The 17,508-nt window shown below is 35.9% G+C and overlaps 1 protein-coding gene across 1 annotated transcript; it reads left to right on the top strand.

Annotated features, from left to right (window-relative positions):
• Window positions 1–409: 409 nt before the first annotated feature.
• Rab27 (RAS oncogene family member Rab27) lies at window positions 410–14,806 on the top strand. The gene is made up of 6 exons (XM_071588037.1): window positions 410–431; window positions 507–737; window positions 2,456–2,541; window positions 5,002–5,116; window positions 12,129–12,241; window positions 14,467–14,806. The coding sequence occupies exons 2-6, from the start codon at window positions 594–596 to the stop codon at window positions 14,723–14,725; spliced, it is 717 nt and encodes a 238-aa protein (XP_071444138.1). The 5' UTR covers window positions 410–431; window positions 507–593; the 3' UTR covers window positions 14,726–14,806.
• The last annotated feature ends 2,702 nt before the right edge of the window (window positions 14,807–17,508 follow it).

The following is a 17,508-nucleotide window of genomic DNA, read 5'->3' on the forward strand; positions in this document are numbered from 1 at the left end:
GAACTCCGTAGTAAGAGGAGCACGGAGTTCGATTGCTTCCATGGTGCTAGTTGTTCAAACACCGTGCATTCTATCATTGGAACGTTTAATAGTAGGCGGAATAAGAGCATAAAAAAGACAATTCTTAGTCAACCGTTTGAGAAAAGCATAAATATTCCGGATTCTCAATGGATAGCAAATTCGAATATTTCTTTGGGTTGTTTTTACCCATTTTCTAATCTTAATTTTCCCAAATATGGATGCACCAAATCCAAATCGTGACGAATGAATTATGCCGGTAGCAGACGAATAGATGTGACCACGATATATCGACGTATTCGATCACTGTTCAGTGATAACAAGCTCGACGCGTTTGTAAGCTTTGAAAGCCTGTTGCACGGTCGCTCCTGTTGATTTTGACAATTGAAGACTGATTGTGGCGAAAGCAACAGGTTTTTATTTTGTCAAGTATCTTTAAGGACAAGGGTGTATTATATATTAATTTCAATTTGTTCGCTGTTTTATAGTTAACCACCAGTACGTCGCACGCTGAAAAATCCATTTGGGAGCTCTATCAAATTTTCTCATGACACTCCAAGAGGTGTTTTGACACGATGGATTATGATTACTTGATCAAATTTTTGGCGCTCGGTGATTCAGGAGTCGGGAAGACAAGCTTTTTGTATCAGTATACCGATGGAGTATATAATTCAAGATTTATATCAACTGTTGGGATCGATTTTAGAGAAAAAAGATTGGTAAGAATTAATTTAAATATTGTGTATGGTCTTATTCTTTGAATAGAAATGACAGGGTATTTGTCCTTATTTTATTTCCACTGAAGTGATGTGAGAGTTGTTGAGGCCAATTTTGAAATATAGATTAAAATAATTTGGTATTAATATAAGGGTAGAGCTGACAGAGGAGGACAGGAAATGTTTGCTCTGTCGAACATCCTCCTCGCTATGTATAAACAAACAAATACAACCTGGCTGTATTCTATATTCCTGTTTAAAAGTGGGATGAGTACTGCTACTGCATTACCTGTACCCCAAGTCATCCAAAACCAAAAGTAACCTTGTTTCCATTAATCATTGAACATGTTGATGGTTGTAAGTAATATCTTGCTGCTTATGATTATGTAATACTCGCACACTTTGTAACCCAGTTTATGGGATGAGAATAAATGGTGGTCGAAGTCGGTGTTATCTCGTAGTAGGCTACAAAAACCGTGTCTCCTAGACCAAGCAAATACCCTTCCACTATTTAGGGATTTTAACCCATGTGGAGAGATATCACATATAATTCATTTTCTAATTAATTAGGCCAATGTATTTGAGGCACAATGGCCTCAACATAATTTTCAAATTGTAACTAGGATCATTGGCTGATACCCTACGTATAGGAAAAGTTAATTGTGAAAATGATTCTTCTCAGAGCTCACTCTGTTTGGGAGCATATTTCATTTATCTGAAACAAATTAGAAAAATATATCAATATTATCTAACCATAGTAGTCATTCCCAAGGTTCGTTTTATACATAAAGGTAGCGCCTACCTCATAATAAGCCCAACTGTGTGTCAAATTCACACTTTTAGGGGACCATTTCCTTTCTCTGTGGTTTCCCAGGATGATCTGGTGCCTGAAAGTCAGCCTTCTGGGCGAAATTGGGAGTGCCCAAAGGTGTCCTTCAGAAGCAAACACAGTCCTAGCTGGTAGCCCAACACTCTAACCCCTGCATTGCCACACCCACTTTTTCAACACATGACATTTGTTTGCTATTTCTGCAATATCTATCCCAATTTAATTGAATGTTTGAATTAGAGGCAATTTGTGTGATAAGGTGGTTCTTAGAGACTTCCTGGCCAAGTCTTCTTGGAGCATTTCTCCTCTATCATTGCGTCCTGCAAGAAGCATATTATAAACAACATTCAGAAGAGTCTTAAGAACATGTATTTTACCTCTAATCACATTATCTTAACTACCAAGGACGTTAGTCTTAATTTTCTATTTCAAAAATCCAACAGTATCATACCCTTATTGCTGTATTATTTGGAAACTTCAAGAGAGCTCTAAAATTAACTTGGCTACACTTGAGCAAGTTTTCCTATCAGTGGGAAATTTTTGGAATAGGCAGCAGCTCACATAAACTTCATTGTGTTGGAATTAAGAGGAGGTCATTTGAAGTAACCATGTCACCTGTTGTTTAGATATTTGTGTCCAATGAGTGAGTCCAATAATTAAGGATTTGTTTTTGTATCTTGAATGCATACATTTTAGTAATTAACAGAATAATGTATCATCTGCTCAGTTTTGGAGTGTGTGCTTTCTCCTTAATTTCACCTATGATATAGATTTGATTTGATTGATTTACCAGTTTATCATTGGCTATTGTTACATTCGTGCTGATTGGGAATTTTGCAAATTATGTAGTTTTCCATTTTGGGAATGTACTAGTAATGTGATTTGATTACAGGTGTACAGGTCACAGAATCCAGAAGGCTTTCAGGGGCGTAGTCAAAGGATCCACCTTCAACTGTGGGATACAGCAGGGCAGGAGAGGTACTTCTAGGATTAATACTAACCAGAAATTGCAGTCTGATCTTCATGATTCTCTGACATTGTTAATCGAATTCACAACTATAATGGGTGCTGCCCACAGAACAACTGCTCATACTCATATCTAAAATTTCTTGTTGGTAACCATTCAGTCTCTCCTGGGAGCGTTAATTGAGTAGGCCAGTGAGAGACCTTGGGTTCTCTCCACATTAACTTTGACCCCTGTAGCAGACACTCTTTGCCCTGAATGCTTAAGTAGTCAGTCACCTTCCCTAGACATCCACATTTCCTTGAGTGGGTGTCTGAAAATCACATCCATTGGATTTGGTCACCGTATTTTATGGCAAATTTTTAACTCTTCACTAATCTGAATCAAAGATTAATAGATTAACTTCAGATCATGATATTTCTAAATTTAATTGATTTCTTTTGACTGCCTTAATTAACCTTTAAGGTACCAATTTGCATGAATAATTGGGTAATTTAACATTTTGCTGCAGCTGTCTCGCATGTGAGGAATTTTGGGATATCAGTGTGTGACTTCTCCTTGAGCCGCTTGCAGGTTATGGTTTTGTATCTCTATTTTGCCCTTTGGTGTAACTCATTTTAACTATTAGTTAAAGAATATATTTTAGTTATTGTGAATTGTTTTTACTCCCAACCTTTTGAAAATTAGTTAATTACACTGTAAGGTATGAACTCAAAGGGCGCGAGGCATGAATGAATAAATGGTTTTTGGAATGTTCAAAATTGTGTAATTTTTTTAATATTTTAATCTTGACACAAAGTGAAGTCATCCGCCTTTGTCAATTCCGCATTACATGGTGACTGCATGATTATTAACAAGTCCTTAAATATAAGTATCGGATGTCTTCTAAAAACTGTAAAAATTATTACTATTACTGATGATTGGATAAGTTCTTTTTATAGTTTCAAATTATAATAGCCACTGTATGGTATTGTTCAATAATATGATGAATCTCCAATCTACTTTCTAATGTTTTCTAACTACTCATACATTTCAATACTTTAAGGGGATCTCAAAAATGTAAGTTCTCTTTTCAAATACTGCTGCAGCAATGCTATGGTAACAATGGTGTGCATGCAAAATTAGTTAGTTGTTTTGTTGACAAAGCAGGTACTCCAGTTTAAGATACTCACTAGCATGTCTGCACCGTGATGTATATTTATAATGAATAAGGACCTCCTGTAAATTCTAAGAAATGCCATTTTGATCGTAGCATTGAGGAAGGGAAAACTCTGACACTCACCTCCCTTGTTAGATAGATAGAGGTCTTCGTTTGGCCAAATTGAGACCTAATGGTCCCTTCTTCTATTTAACCCATCGTCGTATACATAATATATTAGGCATTAAACTTATAGTTACAATCATATGTACACATCATTAATACATATAGACGGACATAAATTCATTTAGCACCGATTTGCACATCGAAAAGAAAAAAGTTAACATATGCACACACACTCATACATATATGCACACTGCCATCATTTCGATAAAGACAAGTCCCGACAAGCTTTTGATGGTCGGCTTGCCTCACAGGTGCCTTATAATTCTACAATGAAGGAATGCTACACATGGCCGCCTCACCTTTCCCATTGTTATTACATTAGTGCTAGAGTAATATATAAATGATAATTACCAAAATATGGACAGTATATTTTCAACATATTCAGGCGAGATGTACTGGAAGTTCGTCATTATGAATGAAACAAATTTACATTTTTCCACAGGTCGAATCTTGTCTTTTACCGGAAGATGGTTTGATCATCTGAAACACATTGTACATTACAATTAAATATGAAGAAAAGTGCTAATTTTTTGTCAGACTCTCATAATGGCCATTCCCTATGAATCAGAGGCATTTCATATTTTGAGCAAAGATTGAATTAGGATTGATTACACAATTTGAGCTCAGAATTGCTATATAATACGCATGGTCCCCAAGTACAAAAATGTTCCTCCAAAATGGCGTCTTCTTCTCATAGGAATTTAGTTCATACCTAGCAGTGAGAGTGTAAAATCGTTACTTCAGCAGTCTCGCCTTTTGTGTCAAAATTTAGCCTCATAAGGAGGAATCAGACTAAGTTTTCTGTACAAGCTAAATGGCAACTCTCATTGCTGTTCTTCACTATTGATGCAATGATTTGAAGTAAAGTTCCTCTTTTAGATCATTATTTTCTTTGTGTTAGCTCTATGGTGGTAATATAATCAAAAAGTGATTCCTATTGCTGTGGTATAGCTACCATTTGCACTTGCTATACATATTTTGTGTGGAATTAAGTACCTCATGTGCAGGTTAACATTAAAAGTGAAGTAATTACATCTTCCTTTAGCCCTAACTCACTTATATATATTTTTTTAGTATTTACCAACATAGTGTATTTTGTATTGGCTTGCTAACCTTATACCTAATATCTAATGAAACCTTTCCATTGTAGATTCCGCAGTCTTACCACTGCATTCTACCGGGATGCTATGGGCTTTTTACTTCTGTTTGACTTGACTAATGAACAGTCCTTCTTGGAAATAAGAAATTGGCTTGATCAACTTCGGGTATGACTCTTGATTGATTTGATACAATATTGATCATAATAAGTGTTAAGTTTTAAGGGCTCCATGTTTTAATATTGGCATTTCATGGCTAACTTTGGCTAAATCAACAGTACTTAACCACTAACGACTTCTTATGAAAATGTAACTGCCTAAGTTTCCACATAATGCCATTTGCGTTTTCTTAGTAAACAGTTTGTGGAGTGTTTTATCAAAGTTTCTATGTTCTTTAGGTGATTTTATTGCATTGGATAAACTATTAAGAGTTCTATTTTAACATGTTCATGTTATGTCAGAGCACAGATTCTGACTTTATGAAATAATAGCAAAAAGTAATTTTTTTCTTAGAAGTTTTGCATAAATACAAGCATTCCAAGTTTTTTTATTATTGTTTTGAAAATAGTAAGTGAAGTATGTTTTTTTTAATGGATCAAAATGTCTTCAGTGGAAAATAAAACTAATTTGAGGTATTTTGTAATCTTTTGAAAAATATTCTGAAAAAAATTGCAATTCAAGCTGTAACCAAATTTGTAATAAGTGAAAAGTCCACACTATTTAGTTATAATGCAAGTTAATCATCTTGGTGTACCATGACATATGTCCGTGTTACAGTTAGCAAATGGCATCTACACAGGTTTGTAACAATGAGGGCGGTTCAATAAGTACCCGTGTTAGAAATGAAGAAACCATTTTTTCGAAAACATTTTTTTTTATTTTTCAGCATAGTCCCCTTTTAGAAAGATAAGCTTCTCCCAATGCTCCGGCCAGTTTTTAACCCCTCCAAAAAATAGGATTTGTCAAACTCCAAAATACGCCTCTGTCTCGGCGATAACTTCCTTGTTTTAGCTAAATTCTTTTCCCGCGAGCCATTTCTTCATGTTAGGGAATAAGAAAAAGTCTCAGGGAGCCAGTCAGGTGAATACAGGGGGTGCAGCAGCAATTCATAACGTAGTTCATGCAGTTTGGCGGTGACAACTCTGGATGAATATACTTGTTGTCCACCGTGAGCAATCTCGGCACCCATCAGGCCGACAATGGCGCCATAGATGGCGAAGTGTCCCATAAACAGCATCCAACTTTGCTTTTATCTCCTCGCATTTCTTCCCATCCAAAAACAAAAAGCGAATTACCGAAAGATACTGCTCTTTTTCTACCTCAGCAAAAATCACAAAACACGTCATACTCAAATGGCTGCCAAATCCAAACTAACCTTTAAATCAGTCTGAAATTTGTTTCACCGTCGTTTGATAGATGGAAGCACACGATGATAACATAAACTTCCCTCAGGAATGCCCTTTCTTATTGAACCACCCTCATATATACACATCTACATATTTACCGTATTTTCCCAACGATAACGCCCACCTTATGTATTACAAGCACCCAGAACTCTGTAGTTTTCATGAAATCATGAATTTGTACTGATACCACATACCCAGGGCTTCGCAGTTATCATGAACGCGTACAGAAGCCATGCTTATATATATATATGTATGTATAAATACATATATATATATATTTACACATATGTATGTATATACATAAATATATATATATATATACACACATATGTATGTATATATATATATATATATATATATATATATATATATATATATATATATATATATATATATATATATAGTACAATACACAGTAACACATAATATAGAAACACAAAAAAAGAGAACACTCACACGTATTTTCTTGATATTTCGACGGAAACAATCCGTCTTCCTCTGAAGATATAGAAGCATTACTTCTATATCTTCAGAGGAAGATGGATTGTTTCCGTCGAAATATCAAGAAAATACGTGTGAGTGTTCTCTTTTTTTGTATTTCTATATTATGTGTTACTGTGTATTGTACTATTCGGCACTTCCGTGTTACGTCTATGAAAGCATATATATATATATATATATATATTTATATGTATGTGTATATGTATATGTATGTGTATATGTATGTGTATGTGTATGTATGTATATATATATATATATATATATATATATATATATATATATATATATATAAATATATAAATAAATATATATATATATATATATATATATATATATATATATGTATGTATATATATACATATATATATATATATATATATACATATATATATACATTTATATATATACATATATGTACATAAATGTATTTATTTATTTATTGAACTGAGCCAAATCTTCCTCATCAAAAATGCTTTTCAATTCAACAACAAAATATATTTACAAATAAAAGGCACTGCAATGGGAATGCATATGGCTTCTGCATATGCCAATCTTTTTATGGGTAAACCAGAACATGACTTTCTGCATCAACAAACCCTCAAACCACTCTTCTGGGCCTGCTATATCGATGACATTTTCCTCCTTTGGTACCACGGATGGGAAACTTTTTCCTCTTTTATTTCCTCTCTCAACTCCTCCTCCTTGGTATCTTTCACTTCTTCTATATCTGATTCAAATATCACATTCCTAGATGTGGACATTCACCTCCAAAACAATACGTTTTACACCTCAGTCCACGTTAAACCAACCAATAAGCAACAGCATCTTCATTTCGATTGCTGATATCCACCTCATGCAAAGCACTCCATCCCATTCTCACTCTGTCGGTGGATTCTGTCTCTGCAACAACACCCCCTCTTAACAGAAATACTTGGACTAGCTACATGACTCTCTCTGAAAATGTGGGTACCCTGAAAAACTACTAAATAGTAAAATCCTCAAACCATCCACCCAATACACTCCTCTCCCCAAACCAAAACGCCCAAATCTTGTCACCAGTTTCTTCCCCGGAACACACAAAATTAAACATTTAATCCGTGACCTCTTCCCAGTTATTAATAACAGTCAGTCCATATCACTTTTATTCCCACATTGTCCCTCTTTTTCGTTTAAACGCCCGTCAAACTTGCGAGACATCTTCAAGTCAACAAAACCAACTGCGAGCACCCCTGTCTCTCCCCCGCCCCTATCCTCACAATGCAACTGCCTACGCCGCAAATGCTGCCATCTTCTAAGACCCTCCCCCTCACTTAGTACCAACTCCCAACCGGTCGCCACCTGCACTTCAAAAAATATTATATATCGCCTCTCCTGTAACGTCTGCCCTGCCTTCTACGTGGGTGTTTGCACGACCACACTTTCCCTCCACATGAATAGCCACTGATATTCCACCAAATCTCCCACCTTCCTTAGTTATCCCATCCCTACTCACATATAAAGAAGAAACTCCATGAAGAAGAAAATCGTATACAGCCATGTTTAAGCTAGAAGTCATCAAGTTCACAAAAGAAAAAGTAAATCGTGAGGCTGCCAGAATTTATCCATTAATTAATCTTTTAAATCAAAGTTCCGTTCTAGTTGGGAAAAGTGGATGATGTCTGTTATGGAACACTACACAGAATCGGGAAGGATTAAAAGGGTGTCTTATGAGGAAATAAGCCGGTGGACCCTGGAAAGTTGGCAGGGTGTCTGAGTTACTTGTGTAAAAAATGGATTTGAAAAAGCTTTAGGCAATATTTCAACGAGAGGAAGAGTTAACTTTGGAGAGTGAACTCAGTGATATCACTGAAGATATAATAAATGCTCTTAATTCATTTAATTGTGATTCAGGTGACAAATTCATTGGATTCGAGTGATCTATCCTATCTTATATTTATACAGCCCTGTATATAATACGTCGTATTCTACAAATACGTGAAGTACTATGCATTAGAATGAAGAAGTACTGCATATTAGAATAAGTGAAGTATAGAAATTATATGTTTCTTCTTTTTCTCATGGATTTTTGAGATCAAATAACTGTAACAGTAGTAGATCTGTATAAAATGGAATTCAATTAGAAAGGCATGCGAGACTCTCCTTTAAGTTACTGTGTACATAGGTATGTTAATGTATGGGTGCTTTTCAATTTTCATTTCAAAATGCGCATCATCATTTTTTTCGATCACCTGAACATTTCTGCATGGATAACACGTGGGTTATCGATGAGAAAATATGGTATTTATGTTCTGATTGACATCTACCTTCCAGAATTTTTTTTACGTATAACCAACTGAATCCATTGGTTAAAGATTGTATATTACGTATTTTAATTCTCTCAAAATGGTGATCTCACCACCTACCAATTGCTGTTAGGTGATTAGGTTTGCATGTAGCTTGAGGGTGATTCTGTGGTGATCTATGAGAATTTATGAGAATAAGGAAGGAAATGTGGACTAATCATGGTGTGCACTAAAATGTATATAAAAAATAAATATTTATTGTAATTTAAAAATATTTTTCCATTTTGGGAGTGATGAATGCATTCACCTAGAGGGAAGAGATATAGTTGGGATAATTATTGTCACATAATGTACTAATTTTGTGGTTGTGTATGCGTAATGTTGATTGGAGTCATTGGTGTCGAGGGGATAACCTGTTGGATCATGTATAATTCCTTGAGGCCCGCCCAAGTCCTTGGCTTCATTGCAATGCACCTTTGGTAATTAGAATTCATGGCACTTAGTATATCGCAAGCGGGTAGTGTTAATGGACATAAATATAAATGCCCAAAGAGAAGAGTATAATTTGGACTGGCCAGGAATCTTTGCCTCGAATCAATCCAGGTATGATCATAACCATGTAACTCCTGCAAGAGGTCCCACTAAATGGTACTCTAATACCCTGCAATTTGCAGTAAGGTGAGGCTTGGACTGTTTTTACTGAACCTATTATCTAAAAGATCCTTGAGTAAATTTTTTAGAAAAATTATGTTATGATATTACCTTCTTTTATTTCTCACTATGATTTAGGAGAATCCCTATGCATTTCCATGGTGACCAACATTCTGCGAGAGAAAAGGTCACTCAAAGATTCCATGGGAATGCTTTGTGAGCAGAATTCTGAGGGATGTTTGATTTAGCAGTTGGCGTGTACTGTTAACCCTTAAGTTATTTAACAATAGTTTAAGTTTGAAGTCTCTAAATCAATTCTTTCATATTGTTATATGTGTTGGGAAGTAGTTGTTCACCAGATGAAAAACTATTTCAATTGTTAATCAAATAGAAGAATTTTCAGAAATAGTTTTGTCGAACTACAGAGCTAAATTTTAAAATCACCTTCATTGTTTATCAAATGTCAAAAAATTCACTTGTAATTTTTGGCCCACGTTTGTGCATTAAAGGTACTAGACAGTACGTGAAGGATAGTTATGCTTCTACATTTCTTCAATACAGTATTTGAGAAATTGACTTGATTGCCTAGACGCAGAGATATACTCGGCCAGAAAGTAAGGAAAGTGATGAGGGCTAAAATTTAGATGTGTGGTAGTGATGAGGGTTTAAACAATCACAATATAACAACTCCTCCAATTTTTGGAGGAGTTATTATATTATGATTGCTTAAATAATTGGTGATCATGAATACATGATCCTGGTGATTTTCAATTACATTTAGTACATCAGATTTACAGTTGCCTCAGGTTTTAAATTGTCAGGAAGTAGCTAATATGGAGTCATAAATAGACAGTCAGTGATGACTGATATGAATTTTGTAATGTTCCTCTTGGAAGGATACTTCTTTAGAATATACAGGGTGCGGCGCTTAAATCCGGACAAATTTCAATTCCTCACCATAAAGTAGTTCCACTGGTGGTCGCGATTGACGTTCTTGAAAGCTATAGGTATCTAGTCATTACCTCTAAATGGCCAAGATGTTACATACACCTGCGGAGTACAATCAAAGAGCTGCTATTATGGAAAGTTTCACACCATATCGCTATTGCACTGGCGTTCGCCCAGTGAAATATCTCGATTCTTCAGGTATCCCAGATCAACTGTTTGCGATATTGTGGCTCAGTGTAATGCTTCAGAGAAGTCTGGGGAAGGTTTCACTGACCTGGCAAGGAAGCCTCATTCGAGGAAACGTGTGTCACAAACTGCGGAAGTCATCAAGAAGCCTCAGGATTTTAGAGGGCCTGGGGTGATCCTTGAGGAAATTAGCATCAGAATTGAATGTTAGCGAGCAAGCAATGCGTTGAATGACAGAGGAGGACTTACAATACAAGTCGTACACATAAAGATACGACACATGCTCTCTGACTGCCTGGCTGCCAGGACAAAGCGGATTGCTAGCTGCAACCTGCTATTGTGTTCTCTCAGAAATGAAGCTACAGGGCAAATCAGATTCTTTTCTGTTGAAAAACTTTTCACCGTTGAAGTCGAGATCAACCGGAGAAATGATCGCTGGCTCGCCCACGACCTGGAGGACGTCCCAATTGTGGCTCAAACAAAATTTCCTGCTAGTGTTCATGTCCTAGGTGTTGTGTCCAGTGAGGGTGATATCATGCCGCCACTTTTCTTTGAAAAGGAACAAACTATCATGAAAGAAATCTATCTGCAAGTTTTGAAGAATTTCGTGAAACCGTGGATGGTAACTGTGGCCTTGGGGAGGCCGTATGTCTTTCAATAGGGTAGTATACCAGCTCATACAAGTCATTTAGTCCAAAACTGCCTCTCAGATGACATTGAAATGTTCTGGCCCCCGAATAGCCCAGACTAGGACCCCCTCGATTTTCATTTGTATTTTTTTAAGTACATTAGCTTGTAAACAAAAGTTCCATTTGTCTGGATTTAAGCACTGCACCCTGTATTTATGCAAGGTCAGTCAAAGCTTATCTTTCTTCTCACAAGTTACATAGTTGAATCATCCTTGAAGTAAATATTCTGTTTAAAGCTCCATGTTTTTGTCTAACTTTTTGGAATAAGATGCAATGATCTACCTCAAGAATCAGTTGTTTTAATTAAAATTAAAATTCTTGTTATAATACCCCTTGTGTAGGTACTGAAACATGTACATATTATCTCAAGGTCATCTTTCATATTATTTTTCCAACTTCTGATTTTGAAGAACAGTTAAAAAGGTTTTACTTCATTAGAGTACACTTGCTACAAAATGCTATGATCAATTGTGCATACATTCTTTGGCTTGGGTTTTGAACAGTTTTATTCTTCCAGACACATGCCTACTGTGATGATCCTGATGTGGTGCTGTGTGGCAATAAGGCTGATTTGGAAGATCGAAGGGTAATCAGTGAAGAGAGAGCGAAGGACATAGCTCGTAAATATGGGTCAGTTAATTAGCCTCTCTTCTTTATCCTTCATGTGGCTATTAATTAACTGCCCCTTCCTGAGAGAATAGGCAATGTAAGACTAGATCAGGTTGTTTCATTGATTAATCATTTTGAATCTTTATCTTCAATGCAATAAAACTTATTCAAAATTGCAGAGGAATTCGTTATAGTTATGTTCCAACACTGTGAGGGCTTCTGAGAGTATATTAAAAAAATATTTTTTCAGGCTAAACTCAAAATTCATCCAATAAAAATTTTGTGTTTTAGTTAGGATTTGGAGTTTTCCTGGTGCATAATTCAAATTAAAGTCTTTCGTGGATTTTCCACTGGTTCAGGATTTCTGCTGCCAATATTTCATTGGATAATTCCACCATTTTCTACCATGTTGTCCACCATCAGTGCTCTAGTGGACTATGGTATAACTCAGTTGAAAGCTGGTGGCCCATGCACAGAAACGAGTTTTGGCCTGGAGCTAACTCCTTCCTAGAAGGGTACAAAGTTAGTTTCATTCTCTCTCGACACCTCACCGTGACCATGTGTGCTCGTTGCCAACCTCACTGTTTTTTCAACCTTTGTCTTTAGTTTTACGTTTTAGTCAGCTATTTTTGTTTTTAGATTTTTCTCCTAATGATTAATTTAGGTTTTTAGATAGTTTATCTTTAGGTTATTCTTAGCATAATATTAGTAGGTTATTTCTGTTTGTTAGTTAGCAGACCTTAATATTCTTTAGTTTTAATCTTTAGTTTATTTTATGAGGTGAGTTAAATTCCTAAATAGGGTATTTTTGTAGGTTAGGCCTAAATATCTTATAGATTCATTTATTTAAGAAATTCAGCATAAGATTATTTAATTATACTTCAATGGCAGATTTAGTTTAATTAAAAATTTTATTGGTAGTTTAAGAGTAGTATACCATGGAAAACATGGATTCAAAAGTAGGTAATGGAAAGTTGTTGCATAGTTAGGCACAGGAGATTATTTATAAAGTTTTAACTTTTATGAGGAAGGAGAGAGTCTAGGGAATCACTGTTTCCCTTAGGAGCGGAAGAGTGAAGAAATGTATGCGCGAGAGTGAAAGAAGTAGAGAGAACATTAATTGAAAGTGAAGTTGTTATGGACAGTTTCCATAATGAAATTATAATTAATTTAGGAACTGATGAAAGTGATAGACGAGGGAAATTTGTTAATTTACATGTGTAAACATATTTAAAAGTAAATAAATTTAAAACACGATTTCAAATTATTTATTTCCTACAGTTTTTTAAATATTGAGAGAATAGTGTTAATGTAGGTAGAAAATTGTTCCATTGCAAAAATCTGTTCGCTGAGAGTAATACTCAAGTGTATCCTTGGTGATGTCTTCAAAGCTGTTCTCACATCCTTCCCCTACAGCTGCACTGCTAAGCAGCTGACCAAGGCCTTTCTCCTACCCCTCCTCAAACCCTCTCTAGCCAAATTTCCCCCATTCTTGCCTCCCTCTGCGCATGTCAGGGCCACCAGCTTTCAACAGGACTCTAAAGTCAGTTGTCAAAATGTTAGCTGCTGAAATCCTGACTCTGTGGAAAACCCATGAAGGTTTCACTAGATTGTATTTTAGGCAATATAATAGGTACCTTCTAAAAATTACAGTTGCTTTAAAATTTCATTTAATTCAGCTGTTGGGAGTTCATGGTAATGGTAAACACAATCAATGGGGGAGAATAGAAATTTACTTGTAAAATTATTCCCTTATTTATTTTTTAAACAGTAGTTTGTAGTGGTCTATTCTCTTGAAATCATTCTCATTCTTTGAGTAACTAATAAAAAAATGTAACTCATAGTCATAAAATGCTTGCAGGATGAAATTCAGTAAATTGATTACTGATACTTAAGTTCAAATGTTAATTTAATGGTCATTTGCCTCTTAATTACATAGAAAATCATAGGAGACAGGCGTGCCAATTCATTTTATTGGTCATTGCTGTTCTGTAATAAAATTGCATGTATTTAAGAATGTCAGTTTTTGTAATTATTCAGTGAGCATGGTGTTGCAAAATATTCAAATGCAGCAAACATTTTGAACTCCCTCAGTGTCAATAAACTACTTTGAATGTCTTTGAGGGTGTGTAATTGTATTATGATTGAATGTAGTCCAGCCATTTCTCACCAAGAACAAGAAGTTGTCACTCTAGCATTGCACCTGATGCTTACTGGTATTGTTTCCTCTCTTATGGTGTAAACAGCCTGCTGTATCTGGAGACCAGTGCTGCCACTGGCCATAATGTGGCAAGGGCTGTGGATTCACTGTTGGAGCAGGTGATGAAGCGCATGGAGATGGCCGTGGACCGAGCCATGGTCCCAGGACGACGTGGAAGGCCAAAGCCAAGTGATGGAGTATCACTGCCAGCACTCACCGGGCGCAGAGCATCGCAAAGCAACGACCTGCCACTGAATGTGGACGACTCTGCTGGGGAGTGCCCCTCTCGTTCGTGCTCCTGCTGACCTCCTGTATTCATCATCCGCATATCTCTTGTCTGGCACCAGTCTCCCTAAAATATGAAAGAATCCACTGTCGTTCATGAGCGTGGTGATGGAATCTGATGTCTTCCCTTGGATGACAGCCCTACAAAATTCTCTCGCTCTATGTAGTCTTTGACAAAGTTGCCAAATGATGAAATGTGAGCGATTGTCTATAAGTATCAAAAGGTGTGTACTCCTCGAGCCATTATGTTTATGATAGAAGAGGAATTCCTCCATTTTTGATTCTTCAATCTACTCGGGGAAAGAAAGTATGGCTGTGGCGTACTTCAACTACCCAATGATGATCACTTAATTTACCAAAATATTGAAATTAGAGAAACTCCTCTTCTCTTCTACCTCTAGTGACTTAATGAATGTACACCTATTGGTATGGCCAAGGGTTCAAGTGCTGAGGGTAATGTTCCATCTATGGCACTTGCAGTTCCATAGCTTAATGTGTTTGTGTGTGAAGGTCCTTCTGGCCTTCAGATGGCACTGTCCTTTTGGGTGACTGCAGTCCTTTAGATTTCTTCAGGAGAAATTGTATACATAGTAGAAAACTGCCACTTCAGAACAAATTAAATAAAAACGGTCCAATTACTTGGAAAATTAGTGTGTTATCGTAGGGCTTTGTATGTCTCTGTTGTTTTTCAGACTTAGGTTTTATTAGAATGCCACAGAGAAATACTTTAGTCGAAGTAAATCCTGAGGTTCACTGAAAGTATGTTCTCATTTCAAAATTGAAGCTCTTAGTAGAATCTCTAATTTATATTAGTCGCAAACATACACTTATCTTTCATAGATCTGATTTTTTGAGTAAGTATTAACCTATAAAATAATTATTTGTTATTTATGTTTATCAAACCTTATTTTTTGTTTTTCAAATTGAAATAAAGCCAGAGTAATGGGATGCAGTGGACATTTGTTAGCTATTTTGGTTATTCTGTAATATTGTTAATTTTGATTCTATCTGTCAAAGTCGGGATTAGGCCGCACATCAGTATTCACCCTTAAATGTTCATTGTTATAATGTGTAAAAAGTGAGATGTTGTTGCTTGGTCCCAAAGCAGTGGAGCACTTAAGGTGTCTTCCTCATTATGTGCCATAATTTCACTACAGTCTGCCATTAGGGATAGAAAGTATCTTTGGAATTACAGGTCACCAGCCTTGGAGTCACTAAAGTTGAATCCAATGTTTCCTTGGCTGTGTAAATCCTTGTGGCTGGCCCAGTATTTTTTCAAAGTTAATTTGTATTTTCACAAAGATAATAACATAGACAATATATTTTGACAAGTTTGCCATGGCGTATATGATCTTAATCTGTCGGCTGAATGTAATTTTATTTTCAGGCACCTAGTAAAGTTGGTCTTGCTGACCTCTGTTTATCCAAGGGTTTGCATTGTGCCAATTACCAAAACCTAAGGAAAGATATAATTTAAAACTCAGCATATTCATTTCTAGTCCATGGAGCATTCAGCAAAACTTTTTAAAGTCAAGGGAACATTTCAGGGATACGATGGTGTAATTTCCCTTTGATTGTCATTGAAAGAGTTGACTCCAGCGATACCTGCACAACATTAAAATTAATTTAAATTTCTGATATAAATCACAATATGGATCTCATATCACTCAATTTTCCTGCTTTTGGGAATTTAACTGAATAACATGGGCATTCTGAATTATAATACTTTCATATATGTAGTTTGAGGGCATGGTAGTGGACTGGATATAGGGGCTTGGGTTCCATTGGGTCCAAAGGATCCAGGTTCGATTCCTGGAGATGCCTCTGGGCACCCTCGGCCTCACACAAGCTGTGTGATTTTTCAGGTACCAGATCTTGCAGTGAAACCATAGTGAAAGGAGCTGGCTACCTCTATCTAATTAATTTGTGAATGTCATGTACTGTTAGACTTAGTTTTTGGTAAGCTCTTCTGTTATCTGTCAAACCAACTTTCAGATTGATGACTCTTGTAGGATGTCTTCAAATTCTTAAGAAATTTGTTATTTTATTATGAGTGCACTAGGTGTCCTTCAATACAATATATCATTAATTATTGTCATTTAGGTGTATAATTTTTGGTCTTAGACTATTACTATTAATAGCCCACAATTAGAGATTTGGTCAGCATTCTGAGATGAATTTGCAGTGAAAATTAATGATTTTCATGGAAGTATTGCCATCAAGAAGTAAAGATATGACAGCTCAATGTCAAATCCGGGAAATTATCAAATTCATCCTGAAGCATCAATGAAGTCAAAATGAAGATTGTGAAAATTATGGAATGTGCAGAGTGCATATTTGTATGATACATGGCAAGGAAATACCATTCTTAAGAGAGTTTTTACAAAAATATATGAGATAGGTACAATATTTGCAATTAATTGTAAATAATGGGAAAACTTTTATTCAAAAGAGGTCAGCAGGTTTCCGCAGAAAGTATGAATAAATTATTTAAAATGAAGTCGGTTTCATGAAATATTAACAGTCTGTAACCTTGCTTAAATGAACCAGGTGACTGTGGACTCAGTGAACATATGGTGGACTGGATGGTGCCTACCGGATCAATATTGAGGGCCAATTTTGTAAACTACATATATCACTGCAATTAACTTATCAAGGGCCATCAATTGTCCATTTTGAAGTATGTGAAACAATGTGTTGGGTTGGTTTTTAATCTGAAAGTGGAGCCAGTGAGAGAATTTGAAATGTAGACCACTTAATGGCATCTAGCGGTTGAGTTGCATTCATTATTAGATGATTTCAC

This window comes from Hetaerina americana, unplaced genomic scaffold (assembly GCF_022747635.1).
Source record: "Hetaerina americana unplaced genomic scaffold, ioHetAmer1.1.p SCAF_3, whole genome shotgun sequence".
NCBI lineage: Eukaryota > Metazoa > Arthropoda > Insecta > Odonata > Calopterygidae > Hetaerina > Hetaerina americana.

Excerpts from the sequence above, each read along its gene's own strand:
- Rab27 (XM_071588037.1), top strand. The coding sequence starts at position 594 with ATGGATTATGATTACTTGATCAAATTTTTGGCGCTCGGTGATTCAGGA. Across the intron at positions 5,117-12,128 it reads ATTGGCTTGATCAACTTCGG|ACACATGCCTACTGTGATGA; the intron begins GTATGACTCTTG and ends TTATTCTTCCAG. Across the intron at positions 12,242-14,466 it reads GACATAGCTCGTAAATATGG|CCTGCTGTATCTGGAGACCA; the intron begins GTCAGTTAATTA and ends TGGTGTAAACAG.